This window comes from Teleopsis dalmanni, chromosome 2 (genome assembly GCF_002237135.1).
Source record: "Teleopsis dalmanni isolate 2A chromosome 2, ASM223713v2, whole genome shotgun sequence".
Taxonomy (NCBI): domain Eukaryota; kingdom Metazoa; phylum Arthropoda; class Insecta; order Diptera; family Diopsidae; genus Teleopsis; species Teleopsis dalmanni.
In genome coordinates, this window is record NC_051847.1 from 102950069 (window position 1) to 102968119 (window position 18051).

The following is an 18051-nucleotide window of genomic DNA, read 5'->3' on the forward strand; positions in this document are numbered from 1 at the left end:
AAGCAACAAATAAAAGCATCAAGTCGTAAGCGAAAAAATAAATATTTAGTAAACAAAACAAAGCCGTAGACAAATATAATGGGTTGCCATATTTTTAATTTGGTTTATACATATATTAATTATATATTTTAAGAAATTAAAAGTCTAGATTAGCACAACATAAAAAATTGAATTAGTAAATAAAAATCCACAAAATATAACACAGACTAGGGTTTATTAAATGAATTAATTATTACTTCAGTTTGATTCACAATGGTCGCATTTCCAAATTAATTTTCATATGATTATCATGTTATTTTTTTACAGATGACTAAAAAGTTTAAACAGAAATTTTCTTCTTGAAAAAATGTATGAAAATATAAAAGTTTATGCTTAAATCTTACCAAAGTCTACCCAGTGTAGACCCTGAGTTACCGTAACAACATTGTTATTTATGTTCCACAACATAATGCAGTGCTTCATTTGTTTATATTTTAAGGGTTATCTGGAAGAATATTGAGAATTAATGTGTTCAAAAATTAAACGTAAATTTTCATTAACAATTTCGTCGCGCGATATTAGTTAGTAATAATACTAATATCTCGTTAGTTACGGGTTGTCTATGTATGTTTTATATCAATTCATCGATGTAGGTTTAGTATCATTTACTGCTTAATTTCATTATTGTTGTAAGCTGCAGTTTAACTGTAGTCCATAACCGCATAGCAGGCACACTGTGATAGTTTCGAAAAACTTTAAAGTGTTTAAAGTGTACAAAAGTTATTTAAAAAACTAACACCAATAAAAAAAAACAAAATTTGTCGTCATAACTACAGCTAAAGGACTTTCTGCTCAAATAGATATTACTTGATTTTTAACAATTGGTAAATCTTTTCGGTGAGTTACTACCGTTAGTTAACTGGAGGGAAAAATGTTATTTTTTTTTGCTTTGCTTACTTACTTATTTCTTGGCTTATTAATCACTTTATTGGCCAACATATGCCCATTTGACGCTTCGTCTGTTAATTAAACTAGCTTCTATAAGCTCTTATTATTTCTTGAAAACTAATGATAAGAAGTATTGAAAAATATTGAAATATAGGATTAGACGTTTCATTGATATTTAATGATATATTTTAAAAGTGTTGAATATCTGCACTCCTTAAAGTCGTTAATGCGTTGGTTCAAAGCACATTTATTCTAACTAGCTGGTTAAAAAAATAACTTAAGGATGATACTACATAAGTTAAGATTGTGTGCAATATAGGGTATTTCATATCTAACACATGCAAATATGCTCTTCATTAATACATACCGGCATTGTCTGCCAACAAATATTTATCGACTTATTCAAGGTATGATGATGATGGAAATGCTTAAGAATATTAAAGGATAAACACATCGCAGATTTCAAATTACACCGAACTGCTTTCTTAGTGGTTTATAATAATTGAATAGTCATTTATATATTTTATACTCTTTTTTTTTTAATATTCAGTCATCCTTCAATACAGTAGACTAGAAGGTACCTCCATATACATACCATGAACCTGATTTAAAAAAATGTAAACAACCCCGACTCATAATGATTCATCACAATTCTATACGTTATTAGTTTCTAATTTGTTTTTATTTTGTTGCAGTAACGTTACAACTTCCAAAAATTTTTAGTGGTGTATTTATAACATTTAAATATTTTTCATAGATTTTTGTATTTTTAATCATATAAGCAACATTTATATTTTTATCCACTATTCATATATAAAATTCATATATCCTCGTCGTGTTTTATCAGTGTATAAGATATCTTTTTATAGTACTATTGTACTCTTTGTAGACTCAAACTTCAATATCTTTTTTTCTAGTGGTATTTTCAGAGGGAGCATCAGTAGAGATATTTGTCACAAAAGTAACTTTTAGTTTAGGATCAAAAAATGTGCTTAAAGCTTTTCAAAATAATAGTGATATGAATATTGGTTTTTACGTTAACATATTCATACACAGATTGATGTATACTTAAATGAAACTTCCACTAATTTTATTGTAATCAATTTGATGAACTTCAAAAAAACACAATCCTGTTTTTTTGAAGTTATCCTGGCTACCACACTGAATAGCGCGAATACGTGGCAATAAAAATTCAAATACGACTTTTGACAATTCTGCTATTCTGCTAATCAAATAAAAATATTTTAATTTATTGAAATATGAATTAAATAATTTAATTTATATTGATAAATATGGACTTCAAATTGACATATGAACATACCATGTATTTTCATTATTTACTAGGTTTTGACTTTCTTCTTATTCACTAAATTTTGAATTGGTCCTTAAACCTATGGTATTTTGTTATGATATGTCTAAGATAAATATGGATAAATATTTCAAATGATTAAAATATAAAATAAATAATTTAACTTAATTTGGTAAATATGGACTTTAAATGGACATATATGTATACATAAATTTTCATACATCGTGAGATAATTGAAAATCTCCATTTAGAGTATCTCTGTAATTATCTACATAGGCTATTATTTTTCCCTCAAATCCCCAATATTATGCGGTAATTTCATAATTCTATTGGTATAATAAAAATGCATCCGCAAGGAAAACTAATAAAGTTCGGGAGCAATAGTTTTAGTATGTATCGCCTAACTGGTTGTACATTTAAAAAAAAGTGTTTTTGTTAAAAAAAAATATACCAATTTTCAACCTCTTTACAATCTGAATTCTTAACAATGTTTCAAAGTAGCTTACATTATGTTGTACTTTCTATAAACACACATTTTTGTCTCTCAAAGTATATTCTACGTACTGTTGATTGAAGTTTTCGATTCATGAATATTTGTGTCTAGTATTTGTAAAGGCCATATGATTTATTTATTAACTATTGATTAAACTAAGTGTATAGTTTTCATTTATTGGGAGTTATCCTTATTCTTCTCCGACATCAAAATAAACCACAACTGTGCGAATATCATAATTGAAATTAATTACATACAAAAATTGTATAAATCAGCCTATGTGTTTATTTGAGAAAACGTCAAAACTAAGAGATTTATTTTTATAACAATCTCTTGAAATACTATACTCTTGAAATACTTCCTAAAGAATCTAAGAATTAATCATTTAAAAATATTTTTTTATATAAACAGTAAATTTTTACAATGGAAAATAAAAGACGAGAAATTAGTGTTAGTAAACGGCAAATAACTGTTAAATTTTGGAAAGATGACATAAGCCAACGGAAAATTGCTGAAGATATTGGTCGTCTAAATTTTTTTGTCCAGATAGTTACAAATAACTTCCAGGAGACGGGTAATTACGTTTCTAAACCTTGCCCTGGTCGCTAGAGAAGGACTGGTCGCTATTTGTCAGATAGAGAAAGACTTTGCATAATCAACCAAATGAAAGTAAATCCAAGAGTAACAGTCTTCAAACTAGCTGAACATATTGCCGAAATACTTGAAAAAAAAAAATGTCCTGTGTACGGAAAATTTTAAAGAAAAGCAAGTATTATACCCGGGTTGCAAGAAAAAAGCCATACATATCAAGATATAATAGAATAAAATGATTAATATTTGCTAGAAAGCATGTTAATAAACCTATGAAGTTCCGAAAATGAGTTATTTTCTCCGATGAGAGTTAATTTTGTATATTTGGAATCAAAGGTAGAAAACTTGTATGGAGAAACTCATGTACAGCTTATAATAAACAAAACTTAATTTCAACGGTGAAACATGGTGGTGGAGGCATAGTGGCTTGGGGGTGTATAGCAAGTAATGTATACTAAAAATATACTAAAAACAAATTTAAAAGAAAATGGTAGAATGTTAGGGCTTGAGACAACCTTTTTGTTTCAGCAGCACAGCGACTCTAAGCGTACAATAACGATCTTACTCCCAGGCAAAATCAAATACTGCCAGAATCTCCAGACCTTAGTCCCATCAAACATATGTGGGCTTATTTGGAAAATAAGATTCACCAGCACACTATTTCCAGCAAGGATATGTCAAGAAACGTCATCAAGGAAAAATGGCTTAAAATAAACGCATAGGACACTGCAAAGCTGATTGCGTCTAAGCAAAGACGTCTAAAAGAGGTTACTAAACTCAGAGGTTATCCCACAGGCTATTAAATTGTAAATTTTTGTGAATTTTAATTTAAATATTAAGAAGTGACCGCAGACTTTTTTGCTTCGGTAATTGTTGCTTTTGCATATAATTGTGTTTAATTATTTTTTTAAAAATAACTGTTAATTTTTTATATTGGAACTTTATTGTGGTTTCTTTGGTAAAAAGAAATCAGAAAACTAAAATTAATTTGAGTAAAAATTAAAAATGTTTTGCGAACATTAAGAAGAATTTTGTAGGTGACTACAGACTTTTTCTTCTATGTGTATATGTGAGTGTTGTTTTGAACATGAGTAATGTAAATATATACGTATTGTTTTAAATATGAGTAATGTGAATACTTTGTCCATGTTAATAATTATAATATGTTGGATAACAATCATATACGCATATCTTGTCGAATTAATTCGAATACGTTTGGAGCTATTAAACCGTTTTCAACTTTAGTTATAGAATGTCAGAGTTCTTTGAACTTGAAGCACTTGGGTTGAAGAGTAGTTGTGTATATCACTACATATCCAGGCCATCTACCTGGATATTTTTTTGCTGGAAATTAAACATAATTTTATCATACTCGTACTTTAATTTTATTCGTGCATACGCTTTTATTGCACATAATTACAACTTTTGTGTTGCACATAATTACAACTTTTTAATTGTAGCTTTAAATACAATTTTTTTTTCGATTATTACATATCAGGCATTTTCAACGCATTTATAAAAAATAATAATTTTTCAAAGTTCACTTTACTAATACATTAAATAAAAAATTTATTTAAAAAGTTAATTCTTTCCGATTTGCTCTCTGAGAACATATGCATTTGTTTATTTTGTGTGGTTATTATTGCATCTTCTTTCTGAAAATCTTTCCAAAAATCTACAAGTTGCTCTAAACTGACATTGTGTGAAATGAGCTTTGTTAAGTTTCTCTAATATATAGAATTCGTATTTATTCAAAATTAATGTAATAAGTTTCCCTAACATATGGATTTCGTATTTATTTAAAATTATAATGTGAATAAAATGGTTTTGAATAATTTGTCGCTCGTGTTAATATTGTATTGATTTGAAAATGACTGCAAAGTCTGACCGGATCCGGAAGTGGTTTATATGATTCTGTTTTGTACATTTCGATATCAAATGTGCACCTCGCTGTGATCGGTCAGCCCATAAAATTTTGCAATAAGCGTTCCAAGACTGACACGCACCTTTTAGAAGATAGCTGAAGTAATAAACATTAATCATATGATAGTTTAGAATCATTTGAAAAAAGCAGGTTAAGCGAAGACGCTCAATATTTGAGTTTCTCATAAAATTCGATTGACCAAATTAAAATCAATAGAACTTCGCTGAAACGCAACGAATTTAAATTAATAGATTCAAAGGCTGGTGACCCCCACAAACAACTTTAAAGCTTGGATTGCCGGCAAACAAGGTTATGTTAAGTGTTGTGTGGTTTTGACAAAAATGATTTATTTAGTCCTCACCACTGTATAGCTTAAACCTTGGATCATATGACTAACATTTGTTTTAGTCTCTGTAAAACTCTCTTAGTAGTGAAAATTTAGTGGACTAAGATATTGATAAAATTATTGGATATTTTTTATACTAGTCAATATTATCAAAAATCCCTCCTATGTTGTTTTGTAGATCGAAGTGCTATGTATGAATGCTGATGAGTGAAGTTTACTAATTTTGTAGTTTTTATATAATTGTCAGCTATAAAAATTTATTTATATAAAGAATATAGTAACTGATCAAAACATTTTTGAAGTAATCCTTTGAAAATACCATCTACTGACGATTTTAGTGGTTCAAAATTATCAATTCCTCAATATATGCCATTTTATTGATAAAAATTAAATCATCCTCTTACCGTTCTACTGATAATAGTATTTTCTGTATACTATACACGAATAGTATATGTGCGTTTTAAGTTCTAATGTAAGTGCTACTTATCAGTCACACCCTGGAATTGGAAGTGTATCAACGTATGTTAGCTTGCAAAATCTATTTCCCTAGGGTTGCTTAGAACTCTATTACTGGTTAACTTTCAATGTCAATAATATTAAATTTAGAAAAACCACGCATTCGAGCGTATTATATATTGTCAAAAGTTTCAAATTTCCAATTTATTACTTATAATAAACTTAAGAAGGTTCTTACCTCGATTAGTACTTTTTCTTGTTATTTGTATTAGTGGTGGATCCAAGTTTTTAAGGTAATTTTTTATCTGTCATAGTACTTCATCATTTTGTAGATTGTTGGTATAGGTTTCATTCTCTGGTAGGTATTTTGATAGCAAAACCAAATTTCGTGGATTTTCATTAATGTCGATCGGGACTTTCGCCGGTATTAGATCTGCAGAGACAAAAAGTTATATTGTTTTTCAACAACTTGCACCCTCTTATGTATTGCTTTTATAACGTGGACTTCTCGCAAGGTGACAGTGGTTTATCTTCCTCAGAGCACCGTGACAAGGAAGTGTTATCGGACTCATATATGTCACTGTTTAGCTTTGGCGTCGTTAAGTCCTTGATGTTTAATTTAATACAGAGATAAGTGTTAAATCTCATTCTAAACGGTTATTACATCCGGGATATTGTTACCTAAGCACGATGTCAGTTTAGTTTCTATGTTTTATGTTCCTATATAACGCTTTTTTTGCAGCATAATCGATCAGTATAAGGCTAGGTCCAAAGTGAAAAACGTCAAATTCCATCATTTGAACATTTCTTCGAGCAGTAGCGCTTTAATTAATTCTTGCTTTTCTTCTGTGAGTATAACTAAAGGGTGGGATTTTGGTATAAGAGCTAAACTAAGACCTTTAACAATGCTAGTATAGCTTGCGTTAGTTTTTCTATAACTGAACTCAGTTTTGGTGCAGGTTTATGTACTTAAAATTATAATGTATTGCGCACAGTACGTTTTGTTTTTGTTTTTTTTTTTTTCATTGGCTTTGTTTCGTAGATCTAAATATTTTCCAATATTTAGATTAAAGATGTCTGCAGTTGCATCCCTTTATTTGTGAAAACATTATTTTCTATCTGTTTGACGGATCTTTGTTCAGCAGTAAGCAATTAGTGATATTACTATTTACTAGATTAATCAACTTATACGAAGTATGACTATTAGCAAATTTGTTTGAAGTTTTTGTTTGTGTTTTTTTCATATGTAGTTCTACGAGTGTTGAAAAAGAGCTTTGCCTATTATTGCAGGATCGTCTCCAATAGTAAGGCAATTCCGCAGTGATGCTGAAACAGGTATCAATGGTCAGGTATCAATTCAGTGTGATGCTAGAATACAATCTAATAGCCCTTACTTTAAACAAGTTTGATAGACACGTGATTAGAGGATTGCAGGAAAGAGGGGATGATGGTAGGAATGCTGATAGAGCTTAGTTTGTTACAATATGGGTGATTCTAAAAAAATGAAATTATACACCAGGTGTAATCTTTTCCGATTCGTTGATATAGACTGTGGTGTCATTGGAAACTAAGCAGCCGCAGCCGTTAAGATTTTTACTATGTGAAGAAATAATATACAACGAACTAGTGTTTTTTTTTTTTTAATTTCACCAATTTTTAATTTGGAAAAGTGTTTATAAATTTTATAAATATTTTTTCTACACAAATCAATCCCTGTAACAATTCCTTGCTTATTTTACACACGGAAGAGTTTTAAACTTACTCTCTCTTATCTAAACGTGTGTTTTGTGATTTATAATATATATGTGAATATTTTTGTAAAGTTTTTTCATTTCCGTCTTCCTGCCATAATAATTAAGGTCTTGACTCTGGAAATAATTTTCCGAAATATCTTTTCACTTGTCAAAATGTTTTTAGTAAATAAATGTTTTTAATATTAGAGGTATAATGTAAAAAATATCGTTCATCGTATTTTTTGTTCTAATTGCAAAAAAAGGAAAAAATTTTTCCTATTTTTGCGAAACACGTCACTATACACTATTTTTTCTTCAAACAATATATTTTAAATCATCGAAAAGTTTTTAAAGTCTAATTTATGCACCGATTGTTTGGATAAAAATTATAGTAGTCAATAAATAATAATGTAATAATTAATAATAAATTAATAACAAATTAATAGTAGTTGCCTAACACATGTTTCTTAACATAAGAAGACTATCAAAATGTTTTTAGGAATACCTTGTTTTTATATTTTATTTTATATAATAAAGAAGATCTAATTATTTGAATTTAAACTTTGCATAATCTTACTATATAAACATATAATATAACATATTATTCATTTATTTTCAGCTAAAACTATATCGATTATTTGCACACTCATACCATAAATCTCTGTTACTCGAATTTACTGCCGAAATAGATTTTCTTAAGTGTGCCATCGCGATGGCTGCTCCAGCAGCCTGTACGCGTTTCTCAGATAATTATGAAATTAAAGAGGAGCTCGGAAAGTAAGATATTATATGATCAAATAAAATTGGTGTTAAAAAATAGAAAATAACACTTTTAACTAAAAAGAATCCGTGTTACAAATTATGTCATTGTAATCATTTGCTTTGTTATGATTTTACTAAACTAATATTTAAATTACAGGGGAGCTTTCTCGATAGTAAAAAGATGTGTTCAAAAGTCAACAGGTTTTGAGTTTGCAGCAAAAATAATAAATACTAAAAAATTAACAGCGCGAGGTAAAATAATGTATTGATCTTTAAAAAAAAAAAATTAATTTATCTATCAGATTTTCAGAAATTAGAAAGAGAAGCCAGGATTTGTCGAAAATTGCATCATCCAAATATAGGTAAAAACTAAAATTCAATAGATAATTTTTTTATATATTATATATTATAGCAACTAGTCTTTAAGATCAAATTATACAATTGTTTTATATTACGTATGTATATGATACTTTACACATATAAGCTTTTATTAGCTTTTATTTAGAAACCTCTATGTATATCAGTGGTTCAAACATATGCTTTAATCGTATGAAATCATACTTATGAATTTATAAAATTATGTTAAAAAAAAAAATTGGCCAATTCATTCTCTTTTGGCCTATTTAATTTTATTGCTTTGAAATGATCGTAAAATTATTAAGTTATTGGGCTAACATTTTTTGGCTGAAATCAGCTCCTTGGGTGTGATGGAGTTCGATTCGGACTGAAGACGATGTGCATATGATGCGATACATCTCTACTTTTTCTACTAGTGTGTCCAAATGAAGTTTACGGAGAAGTGTCTTAGATATATACTGTAGGTTGTCTTATTAAACAAAAAACTTTTTACTGAAAACGTTGAATCATCGCAATATTAAATTTGGCTGAGTCCCATAATTGGATACAATAAACCAAGTTTATCATAAACCAAACCAAGGGTTTTAGAATTTATTTATAAACAAGAATTTTTTAGCAAATGGAAAGTTTTGAATGTATCATTATAAATTCTACTTCAAAGGCAAATATGAGAATCGGTTAGTTGACTTGCACAGCTGGGTAAGTTAATGATATCCCATGTCTGGTTGTTCTTTGAAAGCCTTTCTAATAATATGATGAAATTTCGGAACCTTTCATTATTAAGATCAAAACAGTATCTGTCTTTTGTTTGGCTTAAGTAGTTTATTTTGAAATCTTTGAATTATATTTTAGTTAGTCTGATTAGTCTGACAGCACCGCCACACCATATAGAATGATGAGCTGTTAAGAGATGAGTAGTTTGTCACAAGTCCGCACAATTTTTTAATTCAAATCTTCCATTTTGTTTTTTAATTTTGATGTGTTCCTTACAACGTAATTTCATGTTCAGTGTCATACCAATATATTTTGTGGGATTTGCATAGAATATATTTAAACTGTCTATGTACAATGGGAAATGTTGTACTGATAAATTCTACATGTACATATTTACTACTGTTGTGTTTTAAACGGCATTTCTTAGTCCAAACTTTGTTAAAAATTGTTAAAAGATGTTTTTTGGTAGATCTTTTCAATGTTTTTCCAAATTACAGAGGTGTCGTGCCAAAAGCTACGGTTGCGGTTTTGCAACTTTGCTGTGAATGAAAATTAAATTGCAAGTTTAAATTAATTACAGTAATGGTTCCGGGATGCCATCTTGTTGTCCACCGATTAAAATTTTTCTTTGATAGAACAATTTTAATAAAAAAGAGTGTCTTTTAGGCTATGAATCATGTCACACCTGTGTGACAATTCATAAAACAAATTGGAGGGAATTGTTTTAATTTCCTCTATTTACTATTGCGTTGAACTTTTTGATTAGGAGTTTTTCAAACACTTTTTACATAATTGGTGAAAACGGAACTGATATATGGTATAGGATCGTTTACACCTATATATCATTTAAGAATTATGACTTTAGCAGTTTTGCAATAAATCAACACTTAACAAAGTTTGAAAATTTGAATGATTATTTTTGACTTAATAGCACAAAGAAACTTTTTCGAAATATGGATCTAAAATAAAAGAGAATAACTATTACGACCGCATAATATATCTATGCCTAAACCTCTAATAGCAATCTATTAGTATGTTAGGTCTTGTAATAATAAAATTTTCTAGTGAATAAAAGAACACACATATATCACTTTTTCTTCTATATATTTAAAAATGTTATTTTAAATAAAGGTGCATAGTTTTGTACATGATTGTATATGTGAACACGTATTGGCATCTATTGTAGTGTGGTTTTTGGCTTAGAATAGACAACAAAATTTTAAAATTCATCGCGTGTGGTTGCATATTTTTGTTGCTTAAACATTGCAACTAAGTATTAAAAATTTTAAACCAAAAATCCCAAAAAACTCTGGGCTGACAGACTCTGTTTGGCCTTCTTTGGACCACGTTCACCCCTAGCAACCCACTGTTTCGATTGTTCCTTGGTCTCTGGCGTGTTGTGATGGATCCATGTTTTGTCCACAGTAACAAAACAGCGCAAAAATTCGTTCGGATTACGGCTGAACATCGCTAAACACTCTTTTGAAGTGGTCACACGATTGCGCTTATGGTCGAGTGTGTGTAATCGCGGCACCCATCTCGCGGAGAGTTTTTTCATGTCCAAATATTCGTGTAAAATATGATGTTCCCGTTCAGTTGAGATACCTACAGCATGAACCAACTTACATACTTTCATTCTCCGATCATCCAATATCATTTCATGGATTTTATCGACGATTTCCGGCGAGATCACTTCTTTTGGGCGACCTGAACGTTCGGTGTCACTAGTGCTGGTACGACCACAACGGAACTCTGTAAACCACTCCTTAACCATTGAAATTGATGGTGTCGAGTTCCCGTAGTATTTATCAAGTCTTTCCTTAGTTTCAGTGATGGATTTTTTGCGTAAAAAGTAGTGTTTAATCAGCACACGAAACTCACTTTTTTCCATTTCCGTAAAAATTCACGAGGTTGTCTGCTTTGAACGGCTATCAAACACCAACTGAAGCTTATCTCTAGAAGGAAGGAAGTTATTTAAAGTCATACACAAAACATAAACTAAACTGTCCACCGGGTGTTGACTGCTTATAATACTTGTGCTCTTATTCATTTCAATTGGCTAAAAAAAATAAATGGTTAATAATCTTTTTTAACATTATTTTAGAAAGACTACTTTTGCGCAAATTCAAAAGATTTTGTGGTGCATTATTGTCGATTGGTGATTTTTACGCATAAAATGATCATTGATATTTCAAAAGTGGTGTACAGCTTAAAAGTGCACGTTGTTTAAAAATGGGAATAGAAAAGGTCAGTTCTGCCACATGCGGCCGAAACCGAAAAGAGAATGTCAAAGTCGGTCCAAAATCAAGGTTATGCTGACTGTTTTTTTCGATATTCGTGGTGTCGTGCACCACGAATTGCTTACGGACGGTCAAACGGTGAATAAGGAGTATTAATTTGCCGTTATGCGTTGTTTGCGTGAGGCCATTCGCAAAAAGAAGCCAAATTTATGGAAGGAAAACTCATGGATTTTACACCACGATAACGCACCGGCTCACACAGCGTTGGTAGTGTCGCAGTTTTTGGCCAAAAACTCCACCAATACACCAATATCATCAACCAAGCACCGTACCCTCCAGATATGGTTCCGTGTGACTTTTTCCTCTTCCCCCGACTCAAATTGCCATTGCGAGGACAAAAGACGCGTTTTGAGACCATAAAGGCCATAAAAGAGAATTCGCTGTGTAAACTGAAGGCCATACCTTTGGCGGCCTATAAAAATTGTATGGAAAATTGGATCAAGTGTTGGCATGCATGTATTGCCGCAGGAGTAGAGTCCTTTGTAGGCGATAATAAAGAGAATAATAAAAATTAAAATTTTGGGTTTTTTTTTTAACTTCTCGTTCTTTTTTGATCAAATGGTAGCGAAGCCGCTGAATTTTTATGCGCTTAGCTATGTCAATGTCACGGCACAGCTAATACAGGTCATCGTTCCATCTAATTCGATACTCGTTACCAACGCATAAGGGACTATAAATCTTCCGAAGAATTTATCTTTCAAATGGTCCTAACGTCTTCTCATCACAGTTGATGATTGTCCAAGCTTCTGCACCATACAGCAGGACGATTATGATAAGAGACTTCTAGAGCGTAATTTTCGGTTGTCAAGAGAGAGCTTTATTTCTCAATTGTTTACTTAGCTCAAAATAACACCTATTGGCAGTGTGATTTTTTGTTGAATTTCTAAGCTGACGTCATTCAGGTATTCAAGCCAATGATATCAATATCATCAGCATATGCAAGCGGCATTACACTTTTGGATTATTCGAATTATCGTTTCCAACAAGAAATTACTTTATCTGAAACCTCGTTTGGTGCCAATCGGCTTGGAGATTCCTCCCGACCCTAATGGAGTTGGTGGTGTTAATTAACATCATTTTATATAGCCGAGTAAGTTTTGCTGGGATATCAAACATAGCGGTATACAGACTGTTTCTGGTCGTAGTGTCATAAGCTGGCTTTAATCTTTCATATAGTACATTTGACAGAACCTTATATACAATATTTAAAAAACTGATACCACAATAGTTAGCACAGTTTGCATGATCACCTTTTTTGTGAATTGGACAAAGCACACTTAAATTCGACCATATGTTGCGAATTAGTTGTGGCATGCATTTTAATAGCTCTTCTCCACCAGCATTATAGCTGTTTTAACTTTATTATTATCGAGAGGCGGGACGAATATTTCATTATCAACGAATGTAAATTCGGGATCATCTTCGCTTGCAGTCACATCACCTTTACCGCGATATAGTAGGTCCGAAAAGTAATCCCTCTAAATGTTAAGCATGCTTTGGATATCTATCACCATATTGCCATTTTGATCTTTGCAGAAAAATTACTCCGGGTTTATAACCATTTGTTAGGCTTTTGATTTTTGATAGAATTTTCTAGCCATATACCTATTGCACAGCTTCTGAAGCTCTTCGTAATCACGTCTTTCTGCTTCTTTATTTTTTCACCTGAAAAGGTTCCTCCCTTCTTTTTTGCATGGTGGCTTGATATTCTGCAGCTTTCTCTGTGTTGACGTCACGACAACCTTGGCCGTACCATTCTTTTCTTTCTCTACGATGATAGCTATCACTTCTGCAGTGGTACGCATGAGTGGAAGATGTGGTTCCATTCTGCACATATATCGGCGTCTTCAGAGTAGCGAAGTCATTAGCTGTCTGTTATGATTGCAGCTTTTCGACATCTAGCTTTCACAGTGCTTATTCACGTACTTCTTTCATCGCACATAAACGCGTGCGGGTCTTGGCAGCAACAAGATAATAATCCGAGTCCTATGTTGGCTCCTCGGATAGTATGTTCATCCAAGACACTGGAAGCATGCCTTCCGTTTATCACAACGTGATGAATTTGAGATCTTGATTTTCTGATCAGGTGACAGCCATGTTGTCTTATGTATGTTGAAATGCTGGAATCTGGTACTACTAACCACGCGGCGAAATTAATAAACCTTCTTCCATTATCAAAGGTTTTTGTATGAAGGCTAAACTTTCTAACAGTAGCATCAAAGATACCTTTCTTACCTACCTTTGTGTTGAAGTCTTTATATACTTGTTCAAGCTGTTCATAGTAAGTTTCCTAGGTGTAGTCATCTTTATCTTCTATCGGGGCATGTGTCCAAATTAGGTTGATGTGGAAAAAATTTTGTTTAATACGGGTTTTAGCGAGCCTTTCGTTTATAGGTGCGGAGATTGTGACCAAATTTCTCAACCTTCGGCTTACCGCAAATCCGACTCTGATTTTGTGCTTTGTTGCATGGCAGCTGTAGTAGCTGTCACAATATTCTTGTTTAGAACACCCATGTCCCGTCCATCGCATTTCCTGGAGGGCGGTAATGTCAGCCTTTTATTTCTTGAGGACATTAACCAGCTGTATAAATGCACCTTCTCTGTAAAGAGTTTGAACATTCCAGATGCATATTTTTAAATTATGTTCTTTAAGAGGTTTGTGATTATCGTTATCAGTAAATCGTTTTCTTATCCAAAGCTGATTCTTCGTTTTCATTGGAGTTGTATTTTTATATGGTGGGTTCCATGCCTGACGCATAACCTCTTCGAGGCGGATTTCGCTGAACACATTAGTTCACTACGCATGAATGATTGTAGCTATCCAGATGGGGTCACGTGAAGGCTATGTGTTAACAGTGACTTGGAGAGAACAGTGACAAGGACCGCGATGGCATTTACCAAATTAAATGTAATCAGACACTTTACCTTTTATGTTCACTCTATACTATTTATTAAGTATAATTATCTAATAAGGTCTTGGATTAATAAAAATATAATAATAATAAATGTAGTGAAAAGAAATCCATTATTTTTGCATGAAATTGAAGATTTATTTACCATAGTTAGAATAGTCCGATTTAGGCCAAATAAATATCGTTTTATTCGATAACTTGTTGCCATTTTGAAGGTAATTTCATTATACCTTTCTCATAGAAATCCTCATCTCTTTTGATGAAAATTTGAGACAGTTGGTGTTCACAAACTTCTCTTCAAGCGAATTTTTCATCAGAAAAAAATGTTCGCCATGAATAGAAATAGATGGTAATCATTTGGTGCTAGGTCTGGACTATAAGATAGCTGCATAAGAAGTTCCCAACCAACTTCAACCTTGGTTGAAGTGTTGTCCTGATGGAACACAATTCCTCTCCTATTGGACAAAGATGGCAGTTTCTGGGCGATTGCTTCCTTCAGACAATTAAATTGTTGACAGTACGTGTACAGTTTCGAATTAAGACTTTTGCCGTAGGAGAGCAGGTCATAGTAGATGATTCCCTGCCAATCCCTCCAAACACACAGTGAAACCTTCCTGACCGTCAGTTCTGCCTTGACCACCATTTCAGCCGGGTCACCGCAGTTCGACTACTACTGTTTTCGGTCCATGAAGTTCATGTAAATTCGTCACAAGTTTTTTAGTACGAAATCCTAGCTTTCTCACTCCATTTGGCGTAGCCCGAATGGACTTATTTAACTCGGGGTACAGATACCAGATAAAGCCATCTATTGGAAAAATAATGGATTTCTTTTTACTACACCTAACACATATATTATTTTATATATATTACTTAAAATTAATGTGTTTCGTTACAATTTATGTTCCTTATTATAGTTCTATATAACTGTCTGCTTTTTCTATTTCAGTACGACTCCATGATAGCATACAAGAAGAAAATTATCATTACTTGGTTTTCGATCTGTAAGTAATTAAAATTTCGATATATTTATTAAAAAAATTAATTGTTAGCAATGAATATTAAACAATATATTACTAAGGACTTGGATAATATTACATATAAAATGACTTGACTACTGTTTATTGAGATTCATACTTCATCCTTTTACCTGTATACAATAATTTCCTCTATATCTGAGTACAGGAGCACCCAGCAACCATAAAGAAAAGAATATATATACATAATAAACCTATATGTGACAATTAGAAAAGATATTTTTTTTAATATAGTTTTTAACTCTTAATTAAATTGCATACCCACCAAAAACTGAAATAGAAAACGTGTTGTTGATTTTTGAAAATATCATGAATTTGTACAGATTTCTTTAAAGAAGAGAGCAATGAGCTAATTGCTTTAAATACGAATTTAACGAATTTGACAAAGGCAATTTGTCAACATAACAATTTTAACTTGTTCATCCGTTTAAATATTTAAATTAATTATTGATTTCTATACTTGTTAGCCTCGGTATTTTTATTTTTTAGTTGTCGGAATTTCTCCATAACAATTTAAATAAGAGATCTTCACTGCTTTAATTACGCTTCACATTTGCTATGGGTCTCCTCTTCTTTTTTTATTGTTTTTTTTTTTTGGGAGTCCTAACGGATACCAGAATTTCATTAAATTAATTGCTTGCTGCCGAATCAAAATTTATGGTTTTATTCTAATTGTCACCTCTAAGTTTATTCTGTATATTCTGTATATATAAAAAGCTTAAAAAAAAGACGAATAATAATTTAAATCGATAAACTATTAAAAATTCAAAGCATATACAAATTCCAAATTCCAAATACCATTGCAATTGCAGTGTTACTGGTGGTGAGCTATTTGAAGATATTGTTGCTCGCGAATTCTATTCAGAAGCGGATGCATCACATTGTATTCAACAAATATTGGAATCAGTTAATCACTGCCACCAAAATGGTGTGGTGCATCGTGATCTGAAACCTGAGAATTTACTCTTAGCAAGTAAGGCAAAGGGTGCAGCTGTGAAACTCGCTGACTTTGGTTTAGCCATTGAAGTTCAGGGAGATCATCAAGCATGGTTTGGATTTGCTGGAACACCAGGTTATCTGTCACCAGAAGTTTTGAAAAAAGAGCCATATGGGAAATCTGTAGATATATGGGCATGTGGTAAAGACGTAAAATGTATGCTACGTTTTTAATTACTATATCAACTGTTTCTTTTTGTAGGTGTTATTCTGTATATTTTACTTGTTGGATATCCACCTTTTTGGGATGAAGACCAGCATCGATTATACTCACAGATAAAAGCTGGCGCTTATGATGTGTGTCAATTATTTTTTTAAATAAATATATAAGTCTAACTGTATTTATTTTAGTATCCATCGCCTGAATGGGACACTGTCACACCAGAGGCCAAAAATCTTATAAATCAAATGTTAACTGTTAATCCAAATAAGAGAATAACTGCGGCGGAGGCACTTAAGCATCCCTGGATTTGTGTATGTATTCATAATTATTAATAATTGTGTTCAAGAATGAATTGATTGTTAATTTTTTTTTTGTTAACAGCAAAGAGAAAGGGTCGCATCGGTGGTGCATCGTCAAGAAACTGTTGATTGCCTCAAGAAATTCAATGCTCGTCGTAAACTCAAAGGAGCTATTCTTACTACAATGTTGGCCACTAGAAACTTTTCTAGTAAGTAAACAATTTGTAGTTTACCGTTTTTATATCGTAAATATTTTTTGTAAATTTTAATGTTACTACAATACAAACAAACTATAGAGATTTTTTCTCTTTGATCATATATTTTTATATATCATTATATTTTTCACACAATCTTTCATCCTTTCATTTTTTTCGTGTTTTATTTTTAAAATATATATGTATTCTGTCAAATAATAATAAAATATATTTCAGGCATGGTAATTTACAATTTAGGTACTTCTCTCTCTACTTTTAAATTAAAATCTTATTATAAGATCTGGAACGGTGTTTTTCTTTTCAGCTTTGAACAAACTTTCGATGGCGACATCAAATTCGAACCCAGATTGTTAGGATTAATCTGTTCATGATATTTTCTGGCTACGTTTTTTACTTCATCGGAATTAACATTTCTTTTAGAGTTTTATACTGGAGAAAAAGCAGAAGAATCTTTGAAGAATTTTGTTGTTGAATATTGAGGTTGTGCCCCATAGGTAAATGCCGTAGGTCCGTACGGGTT

At 31.5% G+C, this 18051-nt stretch overlaps 1 protein-coding gene across 1 annotated transcript; it reads left to right on the forward strand.

The window, feature by feature from the left end:
• Positions 1-441: 441 nt before the first annotated feature.
• LOC119680747 (calcium/calmodulin-dependent protein kinase type II alpha chain-like) lies at positions 442-17533 on the forward strand. Its single transcript, XM_038093707.1, has 9 exons — positions 442-628; positions 8399-8556; positions 8699-8793; positions 8844-8903; positions 15771-15825; positions 16671-16996; positions 17057-17151; positions 17206-17328; positions 17399-17533. Exons 1-9 carry the CDS (start codon positions 602-604, stop codon positions 17531-17533), a joined length of 1074 nt encoding a protein of 357 aa, XP_037949635.1. The 5' UTR covers positions 442-601.
• Positions 17534-18051: the final 518 nt, after the last annotated feature.